The sequence below is a fragment of the Nansenia antarctica genome, assembly GCF_963989245.1.
Source record: "Nansenia antarctica genome assembly, chromosome: 6".
In the NCBI taxonomy this organism is placed as follows: Eukaryota; Metazoa; Chordata; class Actinopteri; order Argentiniformes; family Microstomatidae; genus Nansenia; species Nansenia antarctica.
This window is the reverse complement of record NC_137676.1, coordinates 32935508-32958445: the sequence shown is the minus strand read 5'-3', so window position 1 is coordinate 32958445 and position 22938 is coordinate 32935508. Positions and strand designations below refer to the sequence as shown.

Below are 22938 nucleotides of genomic sequence, written 5' to 3'. Positions count from 1 at the left end.
GTGATTCCTCGAACAAGGCTCAGGCTTGTGTCATCAGTGTTCACAGATAGAAATCCTCGATATGGGCGCGTGCACGCAGACATAAAGAGCCCCGAAGAGTCGAACTGTCGAAATGAAGATACTACACTCTGCAGGGGTCCTACTTTTTGCGCAGCACTCCTACTTAATGATCTTTATGAAGACGAAAAATAAGTGTGTAAAATAGTGCAATACTGCCGCAATTAACAAGGCAATGGTTTGGCAAGAAATTGCTGACCGATTAAATGCGTAGGTCATACTATCCCCAGTTATTGTTATATGTTCATATTTTAATAAATGAATATTTACTACTGTGGTGAAGCAGCAGGCTACATTCACTCATATCATCACAATGGCATAGTGGTATTGACCGCTGCCATAGCATTTATTCGTCATTTTAAGACGGTGGTTCAAATCCCTCTTCTGACACACTTTTTACTGCATTTCGTTGTCTGAATCTAATCTAAAATCTCATCTAAAAAGGTATGTAGGCTATAAAATGATGGTGCAGGCTAATTTACAAGAACTGACACGATTACAATGGTGTTTGAAGCCTTTCTGAGTAGTAAATTATGTTCTTCTAACTGGACCCTGGATTTGGCATAGATTCTTTTTTCTTATGATTACTGATGGATAGATTATTCTACGGAAGAGTATTAGGGCCACGAACTGAGTTTTTTATTTTTTTATCTCCCGAAAGGGGGGGGTTATATTCTGAGAAAAAAGTCAGAATTTCTGAGATAAAAAGTCAGAATATCTGAGATTAAAGTCAGAATTTCTGAGATTAAAGTCAGAATTTCTGAGATAAAAAGTCAGAATTTCTGAGATTAAAGTCAGAATTTCTGAGATTAAAGTCAGAATTTATTAGAAAAAGTCAGTTTAGTGTTTATTGGTATTACTCAGATTTAAATGAGGTAGTAGCCTTTGTGCAGGAGGAACTATCGGGAAGTGGCCAAATGCAAGGCTATCGTTGGATGCATCTTCGTGCCATTCGAATGGGATTCGTGGTGCAACAAGATGTGATACGACAGATTATAAAATTAATTGACCCTCAAGGTGTGGAACTGCGATGGGCACATCATCTGCGGCGATGGCAGCACTCTACCTGAGGTCCTAATGCACTCTGGCATATGGACTCTTACGACAAACTGAAGCCGTATGGAATCAATAGGGATCAATGGTTGCATCGATGGCTATAGTCGTTATGTGGTATTGATGGAAGCGTACACTTACAAACAACGACCCGAAAGTCATAGCTGGATATTATATTCAAAGCATTGTGTTGGAGGATGTCCAGAGAGGCTGCGAACTGATAGGGGCACAGAACATGGGTCAATTAATTTTATAATCTGTTGTATCACATCTTGTTGCACCACGAATCCCATTCGAATGGCACGAAGATGCATCCAACGATAGCCTTGCATTTGGCCACTTCCTGATAGTTCCTCCTGCACAAAGGCTATTACCTATTTTAGTATCCTAAAGAACCAGTTCGCGACAACGTCGCTTCAAAGTACGAATACTTGTTATAATAAGGTGATTTTGTGCCAATAGACAAAGAATGTCCTTATTACTAAAGCCAAAGCATTCATGTCATTCATTTTAACCAGTAGGACCAATAAACACTAATAAATTCTGACTTTTTATCTCAGAAATTCTGACTTTAAACTCAGAATATACCCCCCCCCCCCCCTTTCGGGAGAAAAAAAAAATCAAGTTGGTGGCCCTAATACTCTCCCGTATGATTCACTTAGACAGATATATATATATTGTAATTGTCGATTGTCGATTTGCATGAAGGCTTCGGTTAAATGTAAAAAATAAAATAAAAAACATTAAATGAAATCAAGTTTCGAACCAGCAACTTTCAGACCTCTAGCTGGTTGCCTTAACCCCTGCGCCAACCACACCACTGTGATGATGGCAATGCAAGTTCATAGACATACCTATTTTTTATATACTTTTTTATTTATCTATCTATCTATCTATCACACTTTCAAAATATCAAGTTATCTATCACACAATCAAACTATCTATCTATCGATCGATCACACTTTCAAAATATCAAATTATCTATCTATCACACAGTCAAACTATTTATCTATCTATCTCGTAAAAAGTGGGGACTAATATTTCCTAAAAGACACTTGACGGAACTGTCGTTCGGGATATAGTTTCCGCCTGTGAGACATTTTTTACGCACGTATTACCTAAACCAGCCTCTAAACCTACTCGCGACCAGAATTACTGTGGCTGTGTTCGGAATAGCATACTAGCATACTACTCATACTAGATATGACGTAGATTTTGAGTATGTAGTGCGTTCACACTGTACTGTATGCGAGATTTGAGTATGCGAGAAATTTAGTATGTGAGCAATTACTTCCGGGAAAATTGAAGTCAGTTACGATGGACACTAGCTCGGGTACTGTTTCCCAAAATGCATTTCGCGTCCAGGGTTGCAGGGCTGCGTCCAGGGTTGCCAGATGGGGCGGGTTACCGCCGAATGGGCTACTTGATTTTGAGGTTATAGAAAGTTTAGGCTGTAAATTGTCAATCCCATCTGGCAACCCTGTGCGCTTTCAGCCTCGTCAAACTGCGTCATACAAACTTGTCATACAGCCTTTGTTTACAGCCTTTGTTTGGTGCAACGTCATAAAGGGACCAGGTAATTTGATTGGACAAGAGGCATTCCATGAGTGCTGATCATATTTCCAGGGCGAATTTACGAACGCAGCTAGCGAACAGAAGACGCAAAAAATCGTCAGATCAGATATATAAACGGGTTATTTTGGTAAACTGGACACATTTTGGGAATATATGTGGTTACTTTCTCACCTGAAAACATATTAAAACTTCATAAAATGACATGTTAACACTTGTAAAGCCAAAATTACATATTTTAGCTAATGGAGGTTTAAAATGGAGGTTTAAATTCGCCGCTCCCGGCGAAATGCATTCTGGGAGGCAGTATGCATACAGTGTAAATGGTCGGCTGGTTTTCACATACTTATTATGAATTTAGTAGGCAGTATGCAGTATATACTCATTGAGTATGCTAGTATGCAGTATGCTAGTATACCATTCCGAACACAGCCTCAGAAGAATTGTGCTCTGTGCTCTACTAGAAGGGTAACAGATCTAGTGCTCTGTGCTCTACTAGAAGGGTAACAGATCTAGTGCTCTGTGCTCTACTAGAAGGGTAACAGATCTAGTGCTCTGTGCTCTCCTCTATATGCATTTATTGGTGGCGGGCCGCCACGAATGAATTTCCTCCGCCACTAATTGATTCAGACAGTCCACTTAAAAGCCTCTAAAATCACCACGAACAGAACGGCGGAGGTACGGGTAAGCAGGGCACATGTTGGTGTCCTTAAAGGTAAGAGTTGGTTTTCTTTAACTCAGCTGATGCATTACCTTGCTGTTGTTGTTTACCGAATGCTCCATCTGACTGTCACACTGTGATTTTACTTGTGTAAACAGTAACGTTAGCCGGTTTTGTGCGTGTACTGTCACGTAGGCCTACTTCAGTGGTGTAGTCTAGTTTTTTCTTGTGGGTATACTGTGATTTTTCCCTCCCAGCCTCATATCGTTCATAAAAATACATCTGCGCTCCCTGTCTAACGTTATATCTAACATTACATGTTATAAGGCTGATCTGTGCATAATAGTGCTGCATTCTGACATATTTCATGTCGCATCTCCCCCCGTTGATGGTATATGACGCTATAGTCAGTCCCAATGGTCCAAAAGTCAAGTGCTTCGTAACACAGAAAGTGAAAGTTCTGTCACAAAACGCTGTTACGTATACGGCGTAGTCCTGCGTGTCACCTAGACTACACCACTGGCCTACTTCGTATTGATCTTTCTGTGTGTGTGTGTGTGTGTGTGTGTGTGTGTGTGTAATGCGCGTTCTGCATGTTCCGCTGCAGCTGTAGGATATGTTGGTATTTGATCACCTTCTATATAAAATCACCTGCTCGGCTTTAATGACTTAACCGCTATTTAAGAAATTATAATTGTTGCCACTCTCTAGTTTTTGGTGAAATTACGTCTTTGTTTTGAGCGCCAGTGCGCGTTTTATGCGCGTGCAGGCGGAAAAAAATCGAAAGAGGACCACTCCGCCACTAATGTGAAAAATCCTGGAGGAAACACTGGCTCTACTAGAAGGGTAACAGATCTAGTGCTCTGTGCTCTACTAGAAGGGTAACAGATCTAGTGCTCTGTGCTCTACTAGAAGGGTAACAGATCTAGTGCTCTGTGCTCTACTAGAAGGGTAACAGACCTAGTGCTCTGTGCTCTACTAGAAGGGTAACAGACCTAGTGCTCTGTGCTCTACTAGAAGGATAACAGATCTAGTGCTCTGTGCTCTACTAGAAGCAGTGTTCGAGTTATGTGGGAGCTAATGGGAGCTGAGCTCCCATGAGGAAGGTCTGAGCTCCCATGAAAGCAGTCAAATCATACATCTGTGGGGGTCGCTAATAATACATTACCACAACCATTATTTAATCAAAAATGTCAATGTAATGAGTATTATTTATATTTATGTATATGATAAATATTCTAAAATAAACACGTTTTCCAAAAGAACTACGCGCACCATTAATCTCCTGTGAATGACAGTAGGCCTTTGACTGCCTGCACTTTACCACCAAGACACTATGGGGCGCAGTAGAATATTGTGCAACAGCAGAATATGATCGTTGAGAGCTTGCGAACGTGAAAACACGATTATTGAGAAGAAAACATTCAGTAGCTAGCTATCATGCCGCTCAAAAAAAGGCCACTGCTGCCGACCGAGTCGACAAGCCTGGAAAGTTTCGGGTTTTCATCCAAGAAACCAAACTTGAATTCAGCTGCCCTGTTATGACACCTAACGTTGAAACTGTTGAAATAGCAGAGCTCAAACAAAACCAAGTGCTTCCGAAGAAAGTAGCAGAACTCACCTCCAGTATGTATAAGGAGTTTGTTCAGGGCAGCCTATACTGTCGCTAAAGAAAGGATTCCTTATACAGTCGGTCCTACTCACCGATCCGACCATTCATGTGCCCAGATTGTAGAGCACATTGCACAAGCGATGAAAAACAAATTCATTTCTAATGTCAAATCACTTGATTCCCGTATTAGTGTAACATTAGATGAAAGCACAATTCATGGACGAGCATACATGATTATTTATGTCAGGTGCGATGTCACTGGAAATGGAGACGTGGACAATGTGTCGTGCTAACAAGGAAAGTGAATGGACTGTATAGCAAAAACAACAAAATAATAGGCCGAGATACCCGTGACTATCGCTTATAGTGTTTCATGTGGTGCTGTTGATGTGGTGAAATGAGTAGACTATGGCTAATTAAAACTTCTAATGGGGCTTTTCCACTAGAGGGCTGACCCGGGTCAGCCCGGGCTGGCCTGCTTCTTTGGCGCTTTTCCATTTGTCGGCCTGGGTCAGGTCGGGTCGGGTCGCTTCTTTAGCTACCCATCGTGAGCAGGAACCATAGGGCCGAAGGGTACCTTTTTGCCAGGCTGCGTGTGACGTGTGACGCTGCACACCGTTGATTGGTCAATGGAAATCGTCATCCCATGTTCATAGATTTCTTCGCTAACCGCCATCTTTAAATAACACATTCGCTCTTGGAAAATGTCACTACAGTTTCTGTAATAGCTTATTAATAAAGATTCGAAAAATTATGCTGACCATCGTATTATCTTAGTTTAATGTCATTTCAATGCATCATAGAACTTTTATTTACAACAAGCATAACACAAAAATCGCTATTATGCACCGTCTTTGCCCGTGAATAACACCGGCTGTGAATGTGGTAGAAACACAATACTCCTTTGCTAACTTCACCATCGGTATACGGTCATTTTGAGCCCTTAACCACCGCGCTGACACCCCGATAAGTTATGCTTTTAACCGTAAACTCAATGAACCGGGAGTTCACCCGCTGCTGCTCGCAGCACCGCTTGCTGCTGGATGAAACTCCTGTTGACAGCGGGGGGAGAGAAAAGTTTTACCAGGGAATTTGCTGCCGCGCTGTGTCGACCGTGATAGCAGTGTCGTATCGACACCATTCAAATGGTTTTGGATTCCCTGTCCTCTCCCCTATCCGGACACGTTTGAATTGTTATCCTAACCCACGGTAAACCGAAGTTATTAACCCGCAAAGGGTGCCTCCGGGCACCGTGTTTGTCCGTGAATAACACGGCACACAATGATACTACAGTTCATAAAGCAGACAAGTGAAGGCAGTGGTTTTAAGGGTTCAAAAAACATGACTTTATTATGTGTACATAGCTTCCTCTCTCTCTTTCTCTTTCTCTCCCAAAAAATCACGGTTAATAATATACCACATGCCGAGGGAAAGGCATACGATAGCTTCAAGTTCCTCCATGTTGCTATTGTTGTGGCTGTGTTGTGTCTCGTGAAAATATACGTCACCACCATGGCGCGCTTTTATGACGCGTAACTCCGCCTACTATCGCCTACTCCTCCTACTCGTTCCTGGTCTGTTGTGTATAGTGGAAAACCAGAACTGTTCAAAAGCGTGCCGAAGCGAGCCGAAGCGAGCCGACCCGACCCGAGCTGGGCCGTTAGTGGAAAAACGCCATAAGTCCCATCGCTGTGTGGGAATGATTCGCGCGGGTGCATGAGAACATTTCCCACTGTTATTTTGGAGACCTCCCTGATGCCCCTCTTCAGACTGGCCCTGGCTGAGCTGTAGGCCTCTGTGTCGCCTGCTTTGAAGGCGGTGTTGCGTACCGGCAGCAGTGCACGGTCCTCTCTGTTCCTCGAGGGTGTAGTCAGGATATCCACGTCAGCACTTTTCCAGCACATCAGGCCGTTTCTGGGAAGTGAGACCATCTAAGAATGAAACTTATGTTCAATAAAGATAAAGACAAAAGAGAAAGTGTTTTTTAAGTTTCATTTTTAGATGGTCTCATTTCCCAGAAATGGCCTGATGTGCTGGAAAAGTGCTGCACATTGCACAAGCGTTGAAAAACAAATTCATTTCTAATGTCAAATCACTTGATTCCCGTAGTAGCGTAACATTAGATGAAAGCACAATTCATGCACGAGCATACATGATTATTTATGTCAGGTGCGATGTCAGTGGAAATGGAGATGTGGACAATGTGTCGTGCTAACAGGGAAAGTGAATGGACTGTATAGCAAAAACAACAAAATGATAGACCGAGATACCCGTGACTATCGCTTATAGCTGTTGTTTCATGTGGTGCTGTTGATGTGGTGAAATGAGTAGACTATGGCTAATTAAACCTTCTAAGTCCCAACGCTGTGTGGGCATGACTCGCGCGGGTGCATGAGAACATTTCGCACTGTTATTTTGGAGACCCCCACAAAGCTCAGCTTATAACTCGAACCCTGACTAGAAGGGTAACAGATCTAGTGCCCTGTGCTCTACTAGAATGGTAATTGTGCAGATCTATTGCTCTGTGCTCTACTAGAAGGGAACAGACCTTCCATGTAAAAGCACCCTTGAGGACCAAAATGTCCGATCATCAGAACATATCAAACTGGGTGTTAAATGAAAGCTAAATATCAATCATTCTGGGAAATTAGGTCACAAATATATTTTTCAACCATCTTCCATTGTAAGAATAGGGATAAGTAAAAGCTTTGATATCTGGTCAAACATATGGAAAAGTGTCTAAGAATACATCCACCAGAAAACATCTTTAAAGGTGTTTAGAAAAACGTCAAAAGTCACACAACATTACTGTTCATTACAAAAGCATTTACCTTACCTTCTATAAAATCTCTAACAAAGCTAGCTAGCTAGCTAACTAACAAGCTAACACTTGTTTGGCTAGAGTAGTAAACACACATACACACACAGAGCTGCCAAGTCTCACGCAATCGCCGTGAGACTCACGCATTTCAACCAGTTCTCACGCTCTCACGCCGCACCTCTATTTCTCACGGCGAGAAATAACAATTGTTTTACGGGACTTTTATTTTTGAAATTCCTTGAAAGAAAGCTACCGGACATGAGTTTCGTGGCATCTTTCTGCACGCGCGTTAACTTGAGTCTGCAATGGAAGCGGCAGGCGAGCGCTGATGGAAGAACCTGTGGTTCATGTGAGCTGCAAGAACGTAGCAAGCAGTGTTGCCAGATTGGGCTACTTTTGGTCACACTGGACGGGTGGATTCGGCAGCTTTTAGACCGGTTGGGCTGGACGTTGTCAATTTCGTCTGGCAACCGTGGTAGCAAAATATGTGCATACATTACAACATCGTATCTGGTAGCCTACTGGACTGGGTTGCACCAATTTGGCGTAAGTCATTACCCCTAGTTGTTACTAGCTAGTTTCAAACTAGTTGTTTACTAATTTCGGTTGCACCACGCCAATCTTTTGCCAATCTTAGCTAGTAAATACTCAGTTTTGGTAACTGTTTTTTGTTTCTCTACTGTAACATAACCAGGTACATTAATAATAATAATAATTAATAATAATTACAATTTACAATACAAATACAACAATTGGGGGTCCCTCAAAAAAAAATGGGCGCGCTGGGCGCGCACAAGATCAACCACCAAGCCCTCATTCTGACTCAGGAAAAACCCTGGTATGTACTGTATAACATGATAGCCATTTATGAGCAATGCACTGTATATAAGATGATGACCAAGGGTCTTTCTGCTGCTGACCAAGGGGATGAGTCCTGTTGATGGGGCCCATTTTTCTTTTAGAGTCTGTAGGCTACTGTATTTGAATGAATGAATGAATGAATGAATGAATGGTCTTTATTGTCATTGCTATAGTACAGGTACCAAACAACGAAATTTGGGAGGGGTGGCTCCCCTGGTGCTAGGAAAGAAAAAAAAAAGAAAAAAAACAAGAAGGGAAAGGAGCTGGTTTACATAAATAAAGGCTATGTACACTATCCACTATACTATACTGTACAGATAAAACGACTAGGGTTGTCATATTGCACATAGTGTTATTGCACATTCATTTAAAGTGTCGCAGTTTGCAGGCTTGAAATGTACACATTTGTGCCTCAGCACTACACCTGATTTTTTCAATCCAGCAGCTGCCATCAATCCGTCCAGACTGTCCAGGGCCCAGAACCTAGGTCTTTGCTGTGTTCAGGGCCTGGATGGCCCTGGGGTAGAAGCTGAGCTTCAGTCTGTTTGTCCTTGCGGCCATGGTCCTGTACCGCCTTTTCGAGGGCAGCCGGGCAAAGTGTTCGTACCCAGGGTGGGATGGGTCTCTGGAGATCTTGGAGGCCTTCCTGAGGCAGCGTGTGTTGTACAGCTCTTCCAGAGAGGGGAGGGGGGCGCCGGTGATCTTCTGGGCTGTTCTCACGACTCTCTGTAGCGCATTTCTCTCTGCGGTTGTGCAGCTGGAGAACCAGTTGCAGATGCAGTAGGTGAGGATGCTCTCCACTGCGCAGCGGTAGAAGGCCACCAGTATCTCCTGCTTGTTATGTTCCTTCCTGAGGACTCTCAGGAAGTAGAGCCGCTGTTGTGCCTTCTTGATGGTGGCTGCTGTGTTGTTCTTCCAGGACAGGTCATCCTGTATGTGCACCCCCAGGAATCGGAGGGTTGAGACTCTCTCCACGCTCTCTCCGTCGATGAGCAGGGGCTGGACCTCAGATTTTTTCCTCCTGAAGTCCACGATGATTTCCTGGGTCTTTGACTGGTTCAGCAGCAGGTTGTTAACCTTGCACAGCTTGCTCAGCTGCTCTACCTCATCCCAGTACGCCGCCTCGTCCCCCCCCGAGATGCAGCCCACCACGGTGGTGTCGTCTGCAAACTTTACGATGGAGTTGCTGGGGTGGACGGGGGTGAAGTCGTAGGTGTAGAGGTTGTAGAGGATGGGGCTTAGCACGCAGCCCTGGGGGGACCCAGTGCTGAGTCTGAGGGCTGTGGAGGTGTGGGAGCCCACCCGCACCCTCTGGGGGCGGTCGGACAGGAAGTCCTTGATCCATGCACCTATAGAGTGTGATAGTCCCAGGTCTAGTAGTTTGGTCACTAGCCTGTCTGGAAGGATGGTGTTGAAGGCAGAGCTGAAGTCCACAAAGAGCAGTCTCGCGTAGCTGTTTCCCCTCTCCAGGTGGGATAGAGTGGCGTGGAGAGTCGTCGCGATGGCGTCCTCTGTGGACCTGTGGGCTCTGTAGGCGAACTGGTATGGATCCAGGTTGGGCGGGAAGCGTGTGACTATGTGGGCCCGGACTAGTTTCTCGAAGCACTTCATGATGATTGGTGTGAGTGCCACCGGGTGGTAGTCGTTTAGGCAGCTCACCGTGCTTTTCTTCGGGACTGGGATGATAGTTGAGGTTTTCAGGCAGGGTGGGATGGTGGCCTGGGACAGGGACTGGTTGAAGATGTTGGTGAAAACCCCGGCCAGCTGGTCGGCGCAGTCCCTCAGCACCCATCCCAGGACGCCATCCGGCCCAGAGGCTTTCCTGGGGTCCACCGCCTTCAGCACGCGTCTCACTTCATGCTCTGTGAGGGTGAGGCTGCTGAGAGCTGGAGAGAGTGGTGTTTGTGTTGTGGTTACCTCCGTTCGCCCCTCGTCGAACCGGGCGTAGAAGGAGTTCAGCTTTTCCGCCAGCAGGGGGTCGTCCTCTGCGGCTGTGAGCCTGTTGGCTCTGAAGTTTGTCATGTGCTGAACCCCCTGCCACACCCGCCTGGAGTCGTTGCTCAGGAAGCATTCCTCAATCTTCTCTCTGTGGTCTGCCTTGGCCTCCCGGATGCCGCGCTTTAGGTTAGCCCTGGTGGTGCTGTACAGCAGTGTGCCCTTCCCTGCGAAGAAGGCGTTGTCCCTCTCATTGATCAGTTTTTGGACCTTCCCAGTCATCCATGGCTTCGTGTTGGGGTAGACCCGGACCCGTTTGTCCACGGTGACTGAGTTGGTGCAGTTCACTATGTGGTTCAGAACCGACGACGTGAACTGTTCCAGGTCCTCATGCTCATATTCCTGCCATGAGGTGTCATTTAGGCAGATCTGCAGTAGAGCGGACCCTTCTGGCCAGGTTCTGACAGTCTTAGTGGTGATGGGAGCACTTTTCCTCATGGTAGTGTAGGCTGGGATCAGGAGGATTGACATATGGTCAGACATGCCTAGATGAGCTAGCGGTCTAGCCTTGTAAGCACGCTTGATGTTGGTGTATACCTTATCCAGTGTTTTTTCTCCTCTTGTTGCACATTTAACATGCTGATAGAACTTGGGTAGTACTACCTTCAGGTCAGCATGATTAAAGTCTCCGGCGATAATATGGACTGCCTGTGGGTCCGCGCTCTGTTCACCACTGATGACGTCATATAGCCGCGCCAATGCTAAGCTACCATCCGCGTTTGGTGCAATGTAAACACATGTAATGTACACTGCGTTGAATTCCCTCGGGAGGTAAGTGGGTCGGCATTTAATTAATTCCAGGTCTGGGGAGCAGTGGCTACTTACAGTTTTCGTGTTTAAGCACCAGCTGTCCTTCGTAGATATAATGAGCCCGCCTCCGCGGGTCTTCCCACTAAGCAAAGTCCGGTCTGTCCGGTGTAGGGTCCTTCCTTCTAGGGCTACCGCGGAGTCCAGGATAGTGTCATTTAGCCAGGTTTCCGTGAGAATAATCACACAGCTATCTCCCACGATGTTATTGGTAACGACATGCAGTCTCAATTCGTCCATCTTGTTTGCCAGAGACCTGACGTTGGATAGGAAAATACTCGGCAAAGCAGGTTTATTCGGGCTTCTCCTCAGCCTAGCTAGCAGGCCCCCCCTTCGTCCTCGGCGTTGCTTACGGTCTCGCCGCCGTCGTTTGCGCTTGAGTGTTGGGAGAGCGTAGTATTGTTCACCCGGCGACCGAGCAATGTCGAGTGGAATCCTTTGTTGTTTCAAGAATTCCGTTGTTACAGTCCTCTCGTTTTGCGCACCAACTTCTAGTAAGTCTAGTCTGCTGTAGGTACTATTTACACAACCAATCCCTATAAGTACTAAAATAAAGATGTACATACAAATGTACTTAAAAACACACCAAAAAAAACACCAGCGTTGAAGCCACTCCAAGCCTCGCGTCTGAGTAGCGCGCCGCCATCTTGAGCTTTTTTTGTTTTGTTTATTAAGATTTCATAAATATGATATACTTTTTTTTTCTTGTTTTATCAAATGTACATTATTCTTGTGCTGGTTTATTATGAACAACATGTAAAATTGCAGGAAACTAGCACAAATAATTGGGTGGGAGAGAGGGGCCGCCGCTGCCAAAACGCGCACAGTTTTGGGTCGCTCCACCGCCAAAAAATCTCACTCCAAACTTTTGGTGAAACTTGGCAGCCCTGTACACACACAAAATAACATGTGTATGTTCGACAACAAACAAACAAGCTTCTAACAAAGCTAGCTAGCTAACAAGCTAACACCTGTGTGGCTAGCCTAGTAAACAGTGACACAGCTTAGCATGTAACTCAGTACACTAGTCAACAAACTAGCACGGTTGGCTATGGCATGTACAAACTGTAGGTATTTAGTGAATATAAAACTATTGGTTATGATATTGAGTGGGTTGTTCATCTCTTCAATTTTCATCATATGCAAAGAATTAGACACAGTTGTATAATGTGTTTAAACTTGTTATCATTCTGTTACTGTGGAATTACCCAGAATCCTCCACAGTCGAGGCCTCGGCCAGTGCAGTGACGCAGTGACGCTTCACCAGAAAAGGGCCAATCGCTGCCACACACAGTCTGCTGCCCAGAGTGTCTGCATCTATCTGAACCCAAACACGACAAGAAGCTTGTGTGTGAGATATTCCACTCTAGCCAGTACACTGGTAATTGCTGGGTCACCCAGTTTAACTGATGTACACACTCTTGCACTAATACACACACACGCACACGCATGCACACCTGCACGCACGCGCACACACACACACATAGCAGAGCTTGGCAGGATGGACTAACCCCACTTACAGGCAAGCAGAGCTTTGAACAGCCAGTTGAACTCCTATAGTGATCCTTCATGTTCCAGTCCTCTCTGTTCAGGATCATACCAGTCAGAGGAGAGACACAAGGCTACTCTTCTCCTGCTGACACACAGCTTCAGTCTGAAATAGCCGAGCCCTCTGCTGTCTGCTCGTGTGCTTTGTTAGAGTGGATACGAAAGACAAATGGATGAGCACTCGTTTATCATTCTGATTCACTGACAAAGAAAGTCAATCTTGTGAATGTGTCAGAATTCAGTCCTCTTATGTGTTTCCCTCCATGTGTGAGCATGATAGCTAAAAGGAAACATTTGTGACAGCAGCTGGTGAAAGTCAGCAAAGTTATTCCCGGTTTTACTAGCTGCAGTCACATATAAAGGCTATGTGTAAACAAGTATGCTTATACTGTAGCCATTATATAAATTAAATGGTTATGAGTCCAGTATTATATGAAATAAATGGTTATGTGTATTATATGAAATAAATGGTTATGTGTATTATATTAATTAAATGGTTAAGTGTATTATATTAATTAAATGGTTAAGTGTATTATATTAATTAAATGGTTAAGTGTATCATATTAATTAAATGGTTAAGTGTATTATATTAATTAAATGGTTAAGTGTCCAGTAGGGCATAGTGCATGAAGTTGTGGGCGCACAGGCAGGGTTCTCAGAGGGTGTAGAGAGAAAAGGTTGGCTGCACTGACAGGATGCTTAATTGCAAATTGATTGTCGATCCAACTTAGATTCATTGGCATGTGTAAGCCCCTTCATTGTGATGCAGGCTTCACTTCTGCTTCTCAGCTACCGGGGGCTGCTATTGACGTGAACACCCGTTGTTTCTATTTTTTTGTAGCTCCGATCAATGCCAAAGTCTGAGCTAGAGCGCTGCGCGTTCGGTACTGTGGCCAACTGCCCCTCAGAGCGGCTCTTTGTTGGCACAAAATGGCTGCCGTGCATGGGCCAGGCTAGGCTGGTGGGCACCTGTCCATATCTCTGCAGCATACTGTCAAGCACGTTGGTATTCTGTGTAAGCTGTCAAGCTGTAGCCTCATTTGAACTCCAATACTCCAAAACAAAAAAAAACTGTCAATTCAGATGAAGCTTCACCTGCGTCTATGTATTGATGTTGCACCGTAGATCGATGTCGCCATGGACACGGTGAAGGACGAGGGTTGTAAAACATGAGTGGGTGTGTGTTCATGTTCAATATTGGATATTATTTCTCCCCAACTGTCTGAATCTAACTTGTGTTAACAACAAACAAATGACAATTCAGAGCATGGTCACACTGACTATTATAGCGGGACTACATGAAAAGAGTCAAGTACCAGTAATACACATTCCATATGCTTGGGATTAGCAGCATACATACAGTAGATAATAGTAAAAGTATATAAAGGTATAGGCTATTACATAGCTGTCTTAAATGCCTATTGGAGGATAGACACTGGACATAGTCGCTGTCAGACAGGTTTGGGTGTGTGGAGTGGTGTTTGGGAGACAGGTTTGGGTGTGTGTGGTGTTTGGGAGACAGGTTTGGGTGTGTGTGGTGGTGTTTGGGAGGGCTGTGCCTCCTCTTGGGAGGAACAGGAGCAGCTTGGGCCCAGCAGGCAGGAGTCCAGTTCTCCTCACACTGGGAACCTGTTCTGCCAACATGGCACCCCTCCACCACCGGCGCTCCCTTACACCGCGCCACGCACGCACGCATGCACGCACACACAAACACACACACACACACACACACACACACCCATGCACACACACACACCCACACACGCACGCACCTACACACGCACACACGCACACAAACACACACACGCACACACACACCCACGCACGCGCCCACACACGCACGGACGCACACAAACACACACACACACGCACGCACACACACAAACACACACACACACACAATTAAAGTACGGACAAAGAATTGTGCATATACACACAACTTGAACTATTCTATATAAAAGCCAATTTTTTTATTGCAGAAGCGTTTTCCAGCATGGAACATATTGGTTTTGTGCAGCTCAGCCAGAAGAACCCAGGGTTTTGGGAAGGCCTCTGTTCTGTTGTCTTATGTACACAGGTTGGGGTAGTAGACTTTATGAGTGGAATCCTAACTTTGAGATCCGCACACTTAAACCATCACCGTTGACATCGGTTGTGACTACAGTAGGGTGACTACAGTAGGGTGACTACAGTAGGGTGTGACTACAGCAGGGTGACTACAGTAGGGTGTGACTACAGTAGGGTGACTACAGTAGGGTGTGACTACAGTAGGGTGTGACTACAGTAGGGTGTGACTACAGTAGGGTGACTACAGTAGGGTGTGACTACAGTAGGGTGACTACAGTAGGGTGTGACTACAGTAGGGTGACTACAGTAGGGTGACTACAGTAGGGTGTGACTACAGTAGGGTGTGACTACAGTAGGGTGACTACAGTAGGGTGTGACTACAGTAGGGTGACTACAGTAGGGTGACTACAGTAGGGTGACTACAGTAGGGTGTGACTACAGTAGGGTGTGACTACAGTAGGGTGACTACAGTAGGTTGTGACTACAGTAGGGTGACTACAGTAGGGTGTGACTACAGTAGGGTGACTACAGTAGGGTGACTACAGTAGGGTGTGACTACAGTAGGGTGTGACTACAGTAGGGTGTGACTACAGTAGGGTGACTACAGTAGGGTGTGACTACAGTAGGGTGTGACTACAGTAGGGTGTGACTACAGTAGGGTGACTACAGTAGGGTGTGACTACAGTAGGGTGACTACAGTAGGGTGACTACAGTAGGGTGTGACTACAGTAGGGTGACTACAGTAGGGTGTGACTACAGTAGGGTGTGACTACAGTAGGGTGACTACAGTAGGGTGTGACTACAGTAGGGTGACTACAGTAGGTTGTGACTACAGTAGGGTGTGACTACAGTAGGGTGACTACAGTAGGGTGACTACAGTAGGTTGTGACTACAGTAGGGTGTGACTACAGTAGGGTGACTACAGTAGGGTGACTACAGTAGGGTGACTACAGTAGGGTGACTACAGTAGGGTGTGACTACAGTAGGGTGTGACTACAGTAGGTTGTGACTACAGTAGGGTGTGACTAAAACTCAATCACGTGGCCGGTTGTATAGGTGTGATAAGTCTGGAACGCAACCGGAGACATTCTTGGAGTATGAGTTGTGCCAACAGGTGACCCTTGCACTGTTTGCTAAGCAGAGAGTGAAGGGCACTCACAGGAGGGGTTGCCTATTCACAGGAGTGCAGGCCTCCTGTAGCTATCAAGAGGTCTCCCTTATCTCTCTGTCGTAATGAACCTTCCCTGAACTTGTCACCCCTCGCACACCTATCAGTTTGCCAGTGTGTAAGCAGGCGATATCCCATATCAGCGGTCCCACAGAGGGGCGTGGCAACCTCTTACTTAGACCTGCGTGAAACTGAATTCCTGAGTGCCTCTTGAGACGCGTCCATTGAACCGTACGATGGGAAATTCGCCACTCTCGACTTCGTTCATAGTACTGTGGTCGAAGCCGTCTGCGACTGTTAGTCAGAGAACAAGGCAGGAAAAAAAACAACTATTCACAGTCTTGTGAAGATCTTGGTTTGGGGTCTCTGATGGGTGTGTCTGTGGGGGGGGGGGGGTCTCGTGGTGATATGTATCCATTCACCTCGTTAGTAATAGCTTCAGCCAAACCCCGGTGTCCCACAGCCTCCCTCTACACATGTTCAGTAACACAGCCTCCCTCCCTCTACACATGTTCACTAACACAGCCTCCTCCCTCTACACATGTTCACTAACACAGCCTCCTCCCTCTACACATGTTCACTAACACAGCCTCCCTCCCTCTACACATGTTCACTAACACAGCCTCCCTCCCTCTACACATGTTCAATAACACAGCCTCCCTCCCTCTACACATGTTCACTAACACAGCCTCCCTCCCTCTACACATGTTCTATAACACAGCCTCCCTCCCTCTACACATGTTCACTAACACAGCCTCCCTCTACACATGTTCATTAACACAGCCTCCCTCCCTCTACACATGTTCATTAACACAGCCTCCCTCCCTCTACACATGTTCACTAACACAGCCTCCCTCCCTCTACACATGTTCACTAACACAGCCTCCCTCTACACATGTTCACTAACACAGCCTCCCTCTACACATGTTCATTAACACAGCCTCCCTCCCTCTACACATGTTCACTAACACAGCCTCCCTCCCTCTACACATGTTCACTAACACAGCCTCCCTCTACACATGTTCAATAACACAGCCTCCCTCCCTCTACACATGTTCATTAACACAGCCTCCCTCCCTCTACACATGTTCACTAACACAGCCTCCCTCTACACATGTTCACTAACACAGCCTCCCTCCCTCTACACATGTTCACTAACACAGCCTCCCTCCCTCTACACATGTTCACTAACACAGCCTCCTCCCTCTACACATGTTCACTAACACAGCCTCCCTCCCTCTACACATGTTCAATAACACAGCCTCCCTCCCTCTACACATGTTCTATAACACAGCCTCCCTCTACACATGTTCACTAACACAGCCTCCTCCCTCTACACATGTTCATTAACACAGCCTCCCTCCCTCTACACATGTTCACTAACACAGCCTCCTCCCTCTACACATGTTCACTAACACAGCCTCCTCCCTCTACACATGTTCATTAACACAGCCTCCTCCCTCTACACATGTTCACTAACACAGCCTCCTCCCTCTACACATGTTCACTAACACAGCCTCCCTCCCTCTACACATGTTCACTAACACAGCCTCCCTCTACACATGTTCATTAACACAGCCTCCTCCCTCTACACATGGTCATTAACACAGCCTCCCTCCCTCTACACATGTTCATTAACACAGCCTCCTCCCTCTACACATGGTCATTAACACAGCCTCCTCCCTCTACACATGTTCATTAACACAGCCTCCCTCCCTCTACACATGTTCACTAACACAGCCTCCCTCTACACATGTTCATTAACACAGCCTCCTCCCTCTACACATGGTCATTAACACAGCCTCCCTCCCTCTACACATGTTCACTAACACAGCCTCCCTCTACACATGTTCATTAACACAGCCTCCTCCCTCTACACATGGTGATTAACACAGCCTCCCTCCCTCTACACATGTTCATTAACACAGCCTCCTCCCTCTACACATGTTCACTAACACAGCCTCCTCCCTCTACACATGTTCATTAACACAGCCTCCTCCCTCTACACATGTTCACTAACACAGCCTCCCTCTACACATGTTCATTAACACAGCCTCCTCCCTCTACACATGTTCACTAACACAGCCTCCTCCCTCTACACATGTTCACTAACACAGCCTCCCTCCCTCTACACATGTTCACTAACACAGCCTCCTCCCTCTACACATGTTCACTAACACAGCCTCCTCCCTCTACACATGTTCATTAACACAGCCTCCCTCCCTCTACACATGTTCACTAACACAGCCTCCCTCCCTCTACACATGTTCATTAACACAGCCTCCTCCCTCTACACATGTTCACTAACACAGCCTCCCTCCCTCTACACATGGTCAGTAACACAGCCTCCCTCCCTCTACACATGTTCATTAACACAGCCTCCTCCCTCTACACATGTTCACTAACACAGCCTCCCTCCCTCTACACATGTTCACTAACACAGCCTCCCTCTACACATCTTCACTAACACAGCCTCCCTCTACACATCTTCACTAACACAGCCTCCCTCCCTCTACACATGTTCACTAACACAGCCTCCCTCTACACATGTTCATTAACACAGCCTCCTCCCTCTACACATGTTCACTAACACAGCCTCCCTCTACACATGTTCATTAACACAGCCTCCTCCCTCTACACATGGTCAGTAACACAGCCTGTGTTGATACAGGCGGCCACATGCATATAGAACAAATTTATTGGAATGTATTGCGTGAAATGCGTTTCTAATAGGCCTATTTTTTAAATGTTGCCCTGTTTCATTTCATGGATTGTAATTGTAAACTGGCCCTACAGTTATTATTGTCCCGTCACAATGTGTACAATTGCACTTTCTTCTGGGGGAGAACCCAAAATCAGAACTCAAAGTTTGACAGACATGTTGATGAATGAAAGTGCACTTACATTGCAAATGAGTTCATACACCATGGCATTTGACCTGGAGTAAGTCCATCCATGCTTTTTATTTGTTCTCGGCTAGATTATTACAACTTGCTATATTCTTGCCTCAGTTGAAAGACCCTCTTTTATCTGCAGCTAGCCAGGATGCAGCTGCTAGGCGTTTCACCAGACATGAGAGAAATGATCACACCAAGCTTAGCCTTGTGACACTGGCTTCTGGTAGATTTTAGCATTTATTTAAAGATTCTATTGATTACTTATAAAGCAAGTCATGGTTTATCCCCATTATACTTTGCAGACCTTCTAACACCACATGAACAGAAGTGCAGCCTTCGATCTTCAGGCAAGGCTCTACTGTCTGCCCTAATGTCTAGACTGAAAACTCCTCGACTTTGGAGCGGCCTGCCTGAAGACATACAGCTGGCCAACTCTGAGGTAAATCTGCAGGCCTCAATCCCAATTAAATGGGACAGATCGGCAACATTGAATTCTATCTATTTACACGGTGGCATAATCCCTTTTTATTTCACTGTGAACTATCCCTTTAAGGAGAACTAATATGGCTGCTCATAAGGGGTTGCTAGGCAACTGAGAGGATTAGACTGTCTGTGAACTGACTCTCGGTCCACCAGGGCCACAGATATTACCTCCCCCGCCCCTTCACACATACAGTATTTAGAATTGGGGAATTAACAATGCATCCCAGGAGCTCAGCTAGAGGAATGACCCAATTTGGAGTTTTCAAATTCTACCTCAGATTCAACTCCCACCTCAACATCAACTCCATCGTACGCATAATACAGCTGCAACCACTAAGTCACTACAGTATAACAGCTGATAAAGAACATTCACACCCTGGACAATACCTCCTACCTGATAAAACGTCACATTGGCATAGCCCGGATATGACGGGGGCTGGATAAAAGCAAGGAAACCTTAGGGATAGTCATAAGTAGAGCATTCTGACTGGGCGTGAACTGTTCAGACTTTTTTTTTTTTAAGTTATTTCTTTCTGAGTGGGGCAGTCCCACTCTTATTTTTATTTTTTTCATTTTATTGACAGATACAGTGAAGATTTAGACAGGAAGGATGGGTGAGAGAGAGAGGAGGGATGACATGCAGGATATGTCCCGGGCCAGAATCGAACCGGGGACCCTGCGGTTACATGGTCAGCGCTCAACCCGCTACGCCACCTAAGCGCCCCCTGACCTTTTATACTACCAGGTTGTGTGAGAGATCCAACGGAGCGATGGACCTGTATCATAGCCTGTTTGTCTGAGGGGATGCTGTCATCGTCCCTCTGGCTCCTCTTGGCACAATTCATTGAGAGACCTTCAGTCTCAGTACAGACAGACAGTACAATACAACAAATCAAGGAGTGTAACATTTTGCATATTAAAAAATTATTCATCAAACATCTTGAGTTCACTGATCTTGACTCGGCTCCCATCCACTATATGATCAGGACTCTCTGGATGCTTGTGATTGATGGATTTGGTTAAACATAGGCAAAACTATTTGGCACATTAATCAGATAACAATGTGACAAACCATTTTACCATTGATCAGTATTGACCCAGAAACAATTCAACTAAATACCAAGAGACTAGTTTGATATCGTTATTCACTGTTACTACCACTTCTACTCTCGAACTTCTAAACCCACCAACCCTTACAACCCCCTAAAAGAGATGCATCTGAAAGACAAGCTATCGCACTACTATGATGCCTTATCTCCATTTGACCCTTATCCCAACAGCCAGGCACTGATTGATTTGACCGTCAACCTTTTCCAGATATATGGCCTCCACACACACACACACACACACACACACACACACACACACACACGTCTGTTTAATAAGTGCATCTTTTCTTTAGCACCGACATCACTGCAATGACTTTTGCAATCACTGAAAGTGATAAAATCACAGCAATGATCATGAATTGTTAGATCAGGCTACAATATCCAGGACTATGAATGTTGGAATGTAGTTGGAATGTAGAGATGGCAGTGTTACGTTTATGAATGTAGTTAGAATGTAGAGATGGCAGTGTTACGTTTATGAATGTAGTTAGAAGGTAGAGATGGCAGTGTTAAGTTTATGAATGTAGTTAGAATGTAGAGTTGGCAGTGTATTGGGGCGCTTAGGTGGTGTAGGGGGTTAAGCGCTGACCATGTAACCGCAGGGTCCCCGGTTTCATTCCGGCCAGGGACATATACTGCATGTCATCCCTCCTCTCTCTCTCACCCATCCTTCCTGTCTAAATCTACACTGTATCTGTCATTAAAATGAAAAATATGAGTGGGACTTTATGAATGTAGTTAGAATGTAGAGATGGCCGTGTTACATTTATGAATGTAGTTAGAATGTAGAGACGGCAGTGTTAAGTTTATGAATGTGTTTGAATTCAAGTACGGTGAATGGGCCTTCAGTGAATTCGTAAACCAATTCAACATTGAGTGTGTATGACCTAGCCTTCTGTCACTTCAAATGTGCTTAAGTTGTACGTGTGTGCACAGCCCATCTGTGCCTTTCGCCTCCTATCACCACTGTGCCAAGCCAGCCATGCCATGAGGACATGTGTATCTTGACTTATATCATGTTTGGTAAGCCTACAAAGAGAAACATGTATCATTGACGTGGTTTCATGTTTGGTAGGCCTACTAAGTGAAACATGTATCATTGACATATCATGTTTGGTAGGCCTCAAAGAGAAACATGCATCATTGACATATCATGTTTGGTAGGCCTCAAAGAGAAACATGCATCATTGACATATCATGTTTGGTAGGCCTCAAAGAGAAACATGTATCATTGACATATCATGTTTGGTAGGCCTACTAAGAGAAACTTAAATAAAATAAAAAAATAAAAAATAAAAAAACTCTTAAGGTGCGGGCACAAATATTGACTTTAATATGATTATTGATTACTTTATATCCTTGTCATATGCAGTATGTTATTCTGAGATTTGATCAAAGCGTCATGGTGTTACGTATCAGGTGACATCCTTCGTTCTGTTGCATCTGATCATTCCTTGTTTTATAAGCATCTTAGTTTGGGTCTGTTTTTTAGGAGGCAATTAGTCAAATAGGGCTTTCAGCAGAAGAGGTTAATGTTATTAATGACAAATCATCATCAATTAATTTGGGTTTGTTATTGCATACATGTCTGACATTAAGCTAGTGATATAGTTTTGGATGTAGGGGTTAATCTCAAGAACAGCTCTACTGCGATGCAACTTGAATGGACCACTAATCAAATGTACTAATCCACAGGTGGAGTTCCTCAATAGAATCCTTTCATCTTTCAAGCAATTGCCTTGAAGTATTACTTGTTTAGTGACATTGACAATGATTTGTCTAGGTTGTTCCATTAGTAATATTATGTACACAGAAGGCGGGTTGCTAGTAGGACGATGTTACACTTACAAACAAACAACCTGTTAACAACCGACGAGGCACGGTTCCTGTCCTACAGTAGGCTACTCACCCGCTGTAGTGGGCTTTAATCTTCACGTATTCCGAGTTCAAGTCCATCTTGGATCCGTTATTTGAGGGCATCGTATTCCAGGAGAGGAACTCTGACAACTGAACGAACCCACCAACAGGCCTTATTGAAGACGATCAAAGTTCCCCTGGTCGAATGGCACGTTTGGAGAGCTATAGGACTGACACCTCGATGAATCCATGGCCGTTTCACGATGTGTCATGCATGAAATCTAGGCTACAGGTCTTTGGTTTGGCTACCTGGGGATTCCTAAGGCACGGTAGTGTTACTGTGGTCCACACCGGGAGGACGGTAGTGTTA

At 45.1% G+C, this 22938-nt stretch overlaps 1 protein-coding gene across 1 annotated transcript in view; it reads right to left on the bottom strand.

The window, feature by feature from the left end:
• The window catches only part of prkcz (protein kinase C, zeta), a gene marked incomplete at both ends in the record, with an annotated part of 142410 nt that extends 119719 nt beyond the window's left edge, over positions 1–22691 (bottom strand). Inside the window, one exon of the mRNA XM_080534026.1 lies at positions 22621–22691. Coding sequence (XP_080390152.1) covers positions 22621–22691 — 71 coding nt within the window. The remainder of the gene's footprint in view (positions 1–22620) is intronic.
• Positions 22692–22938: the final 247 nt, after the last annotated feature.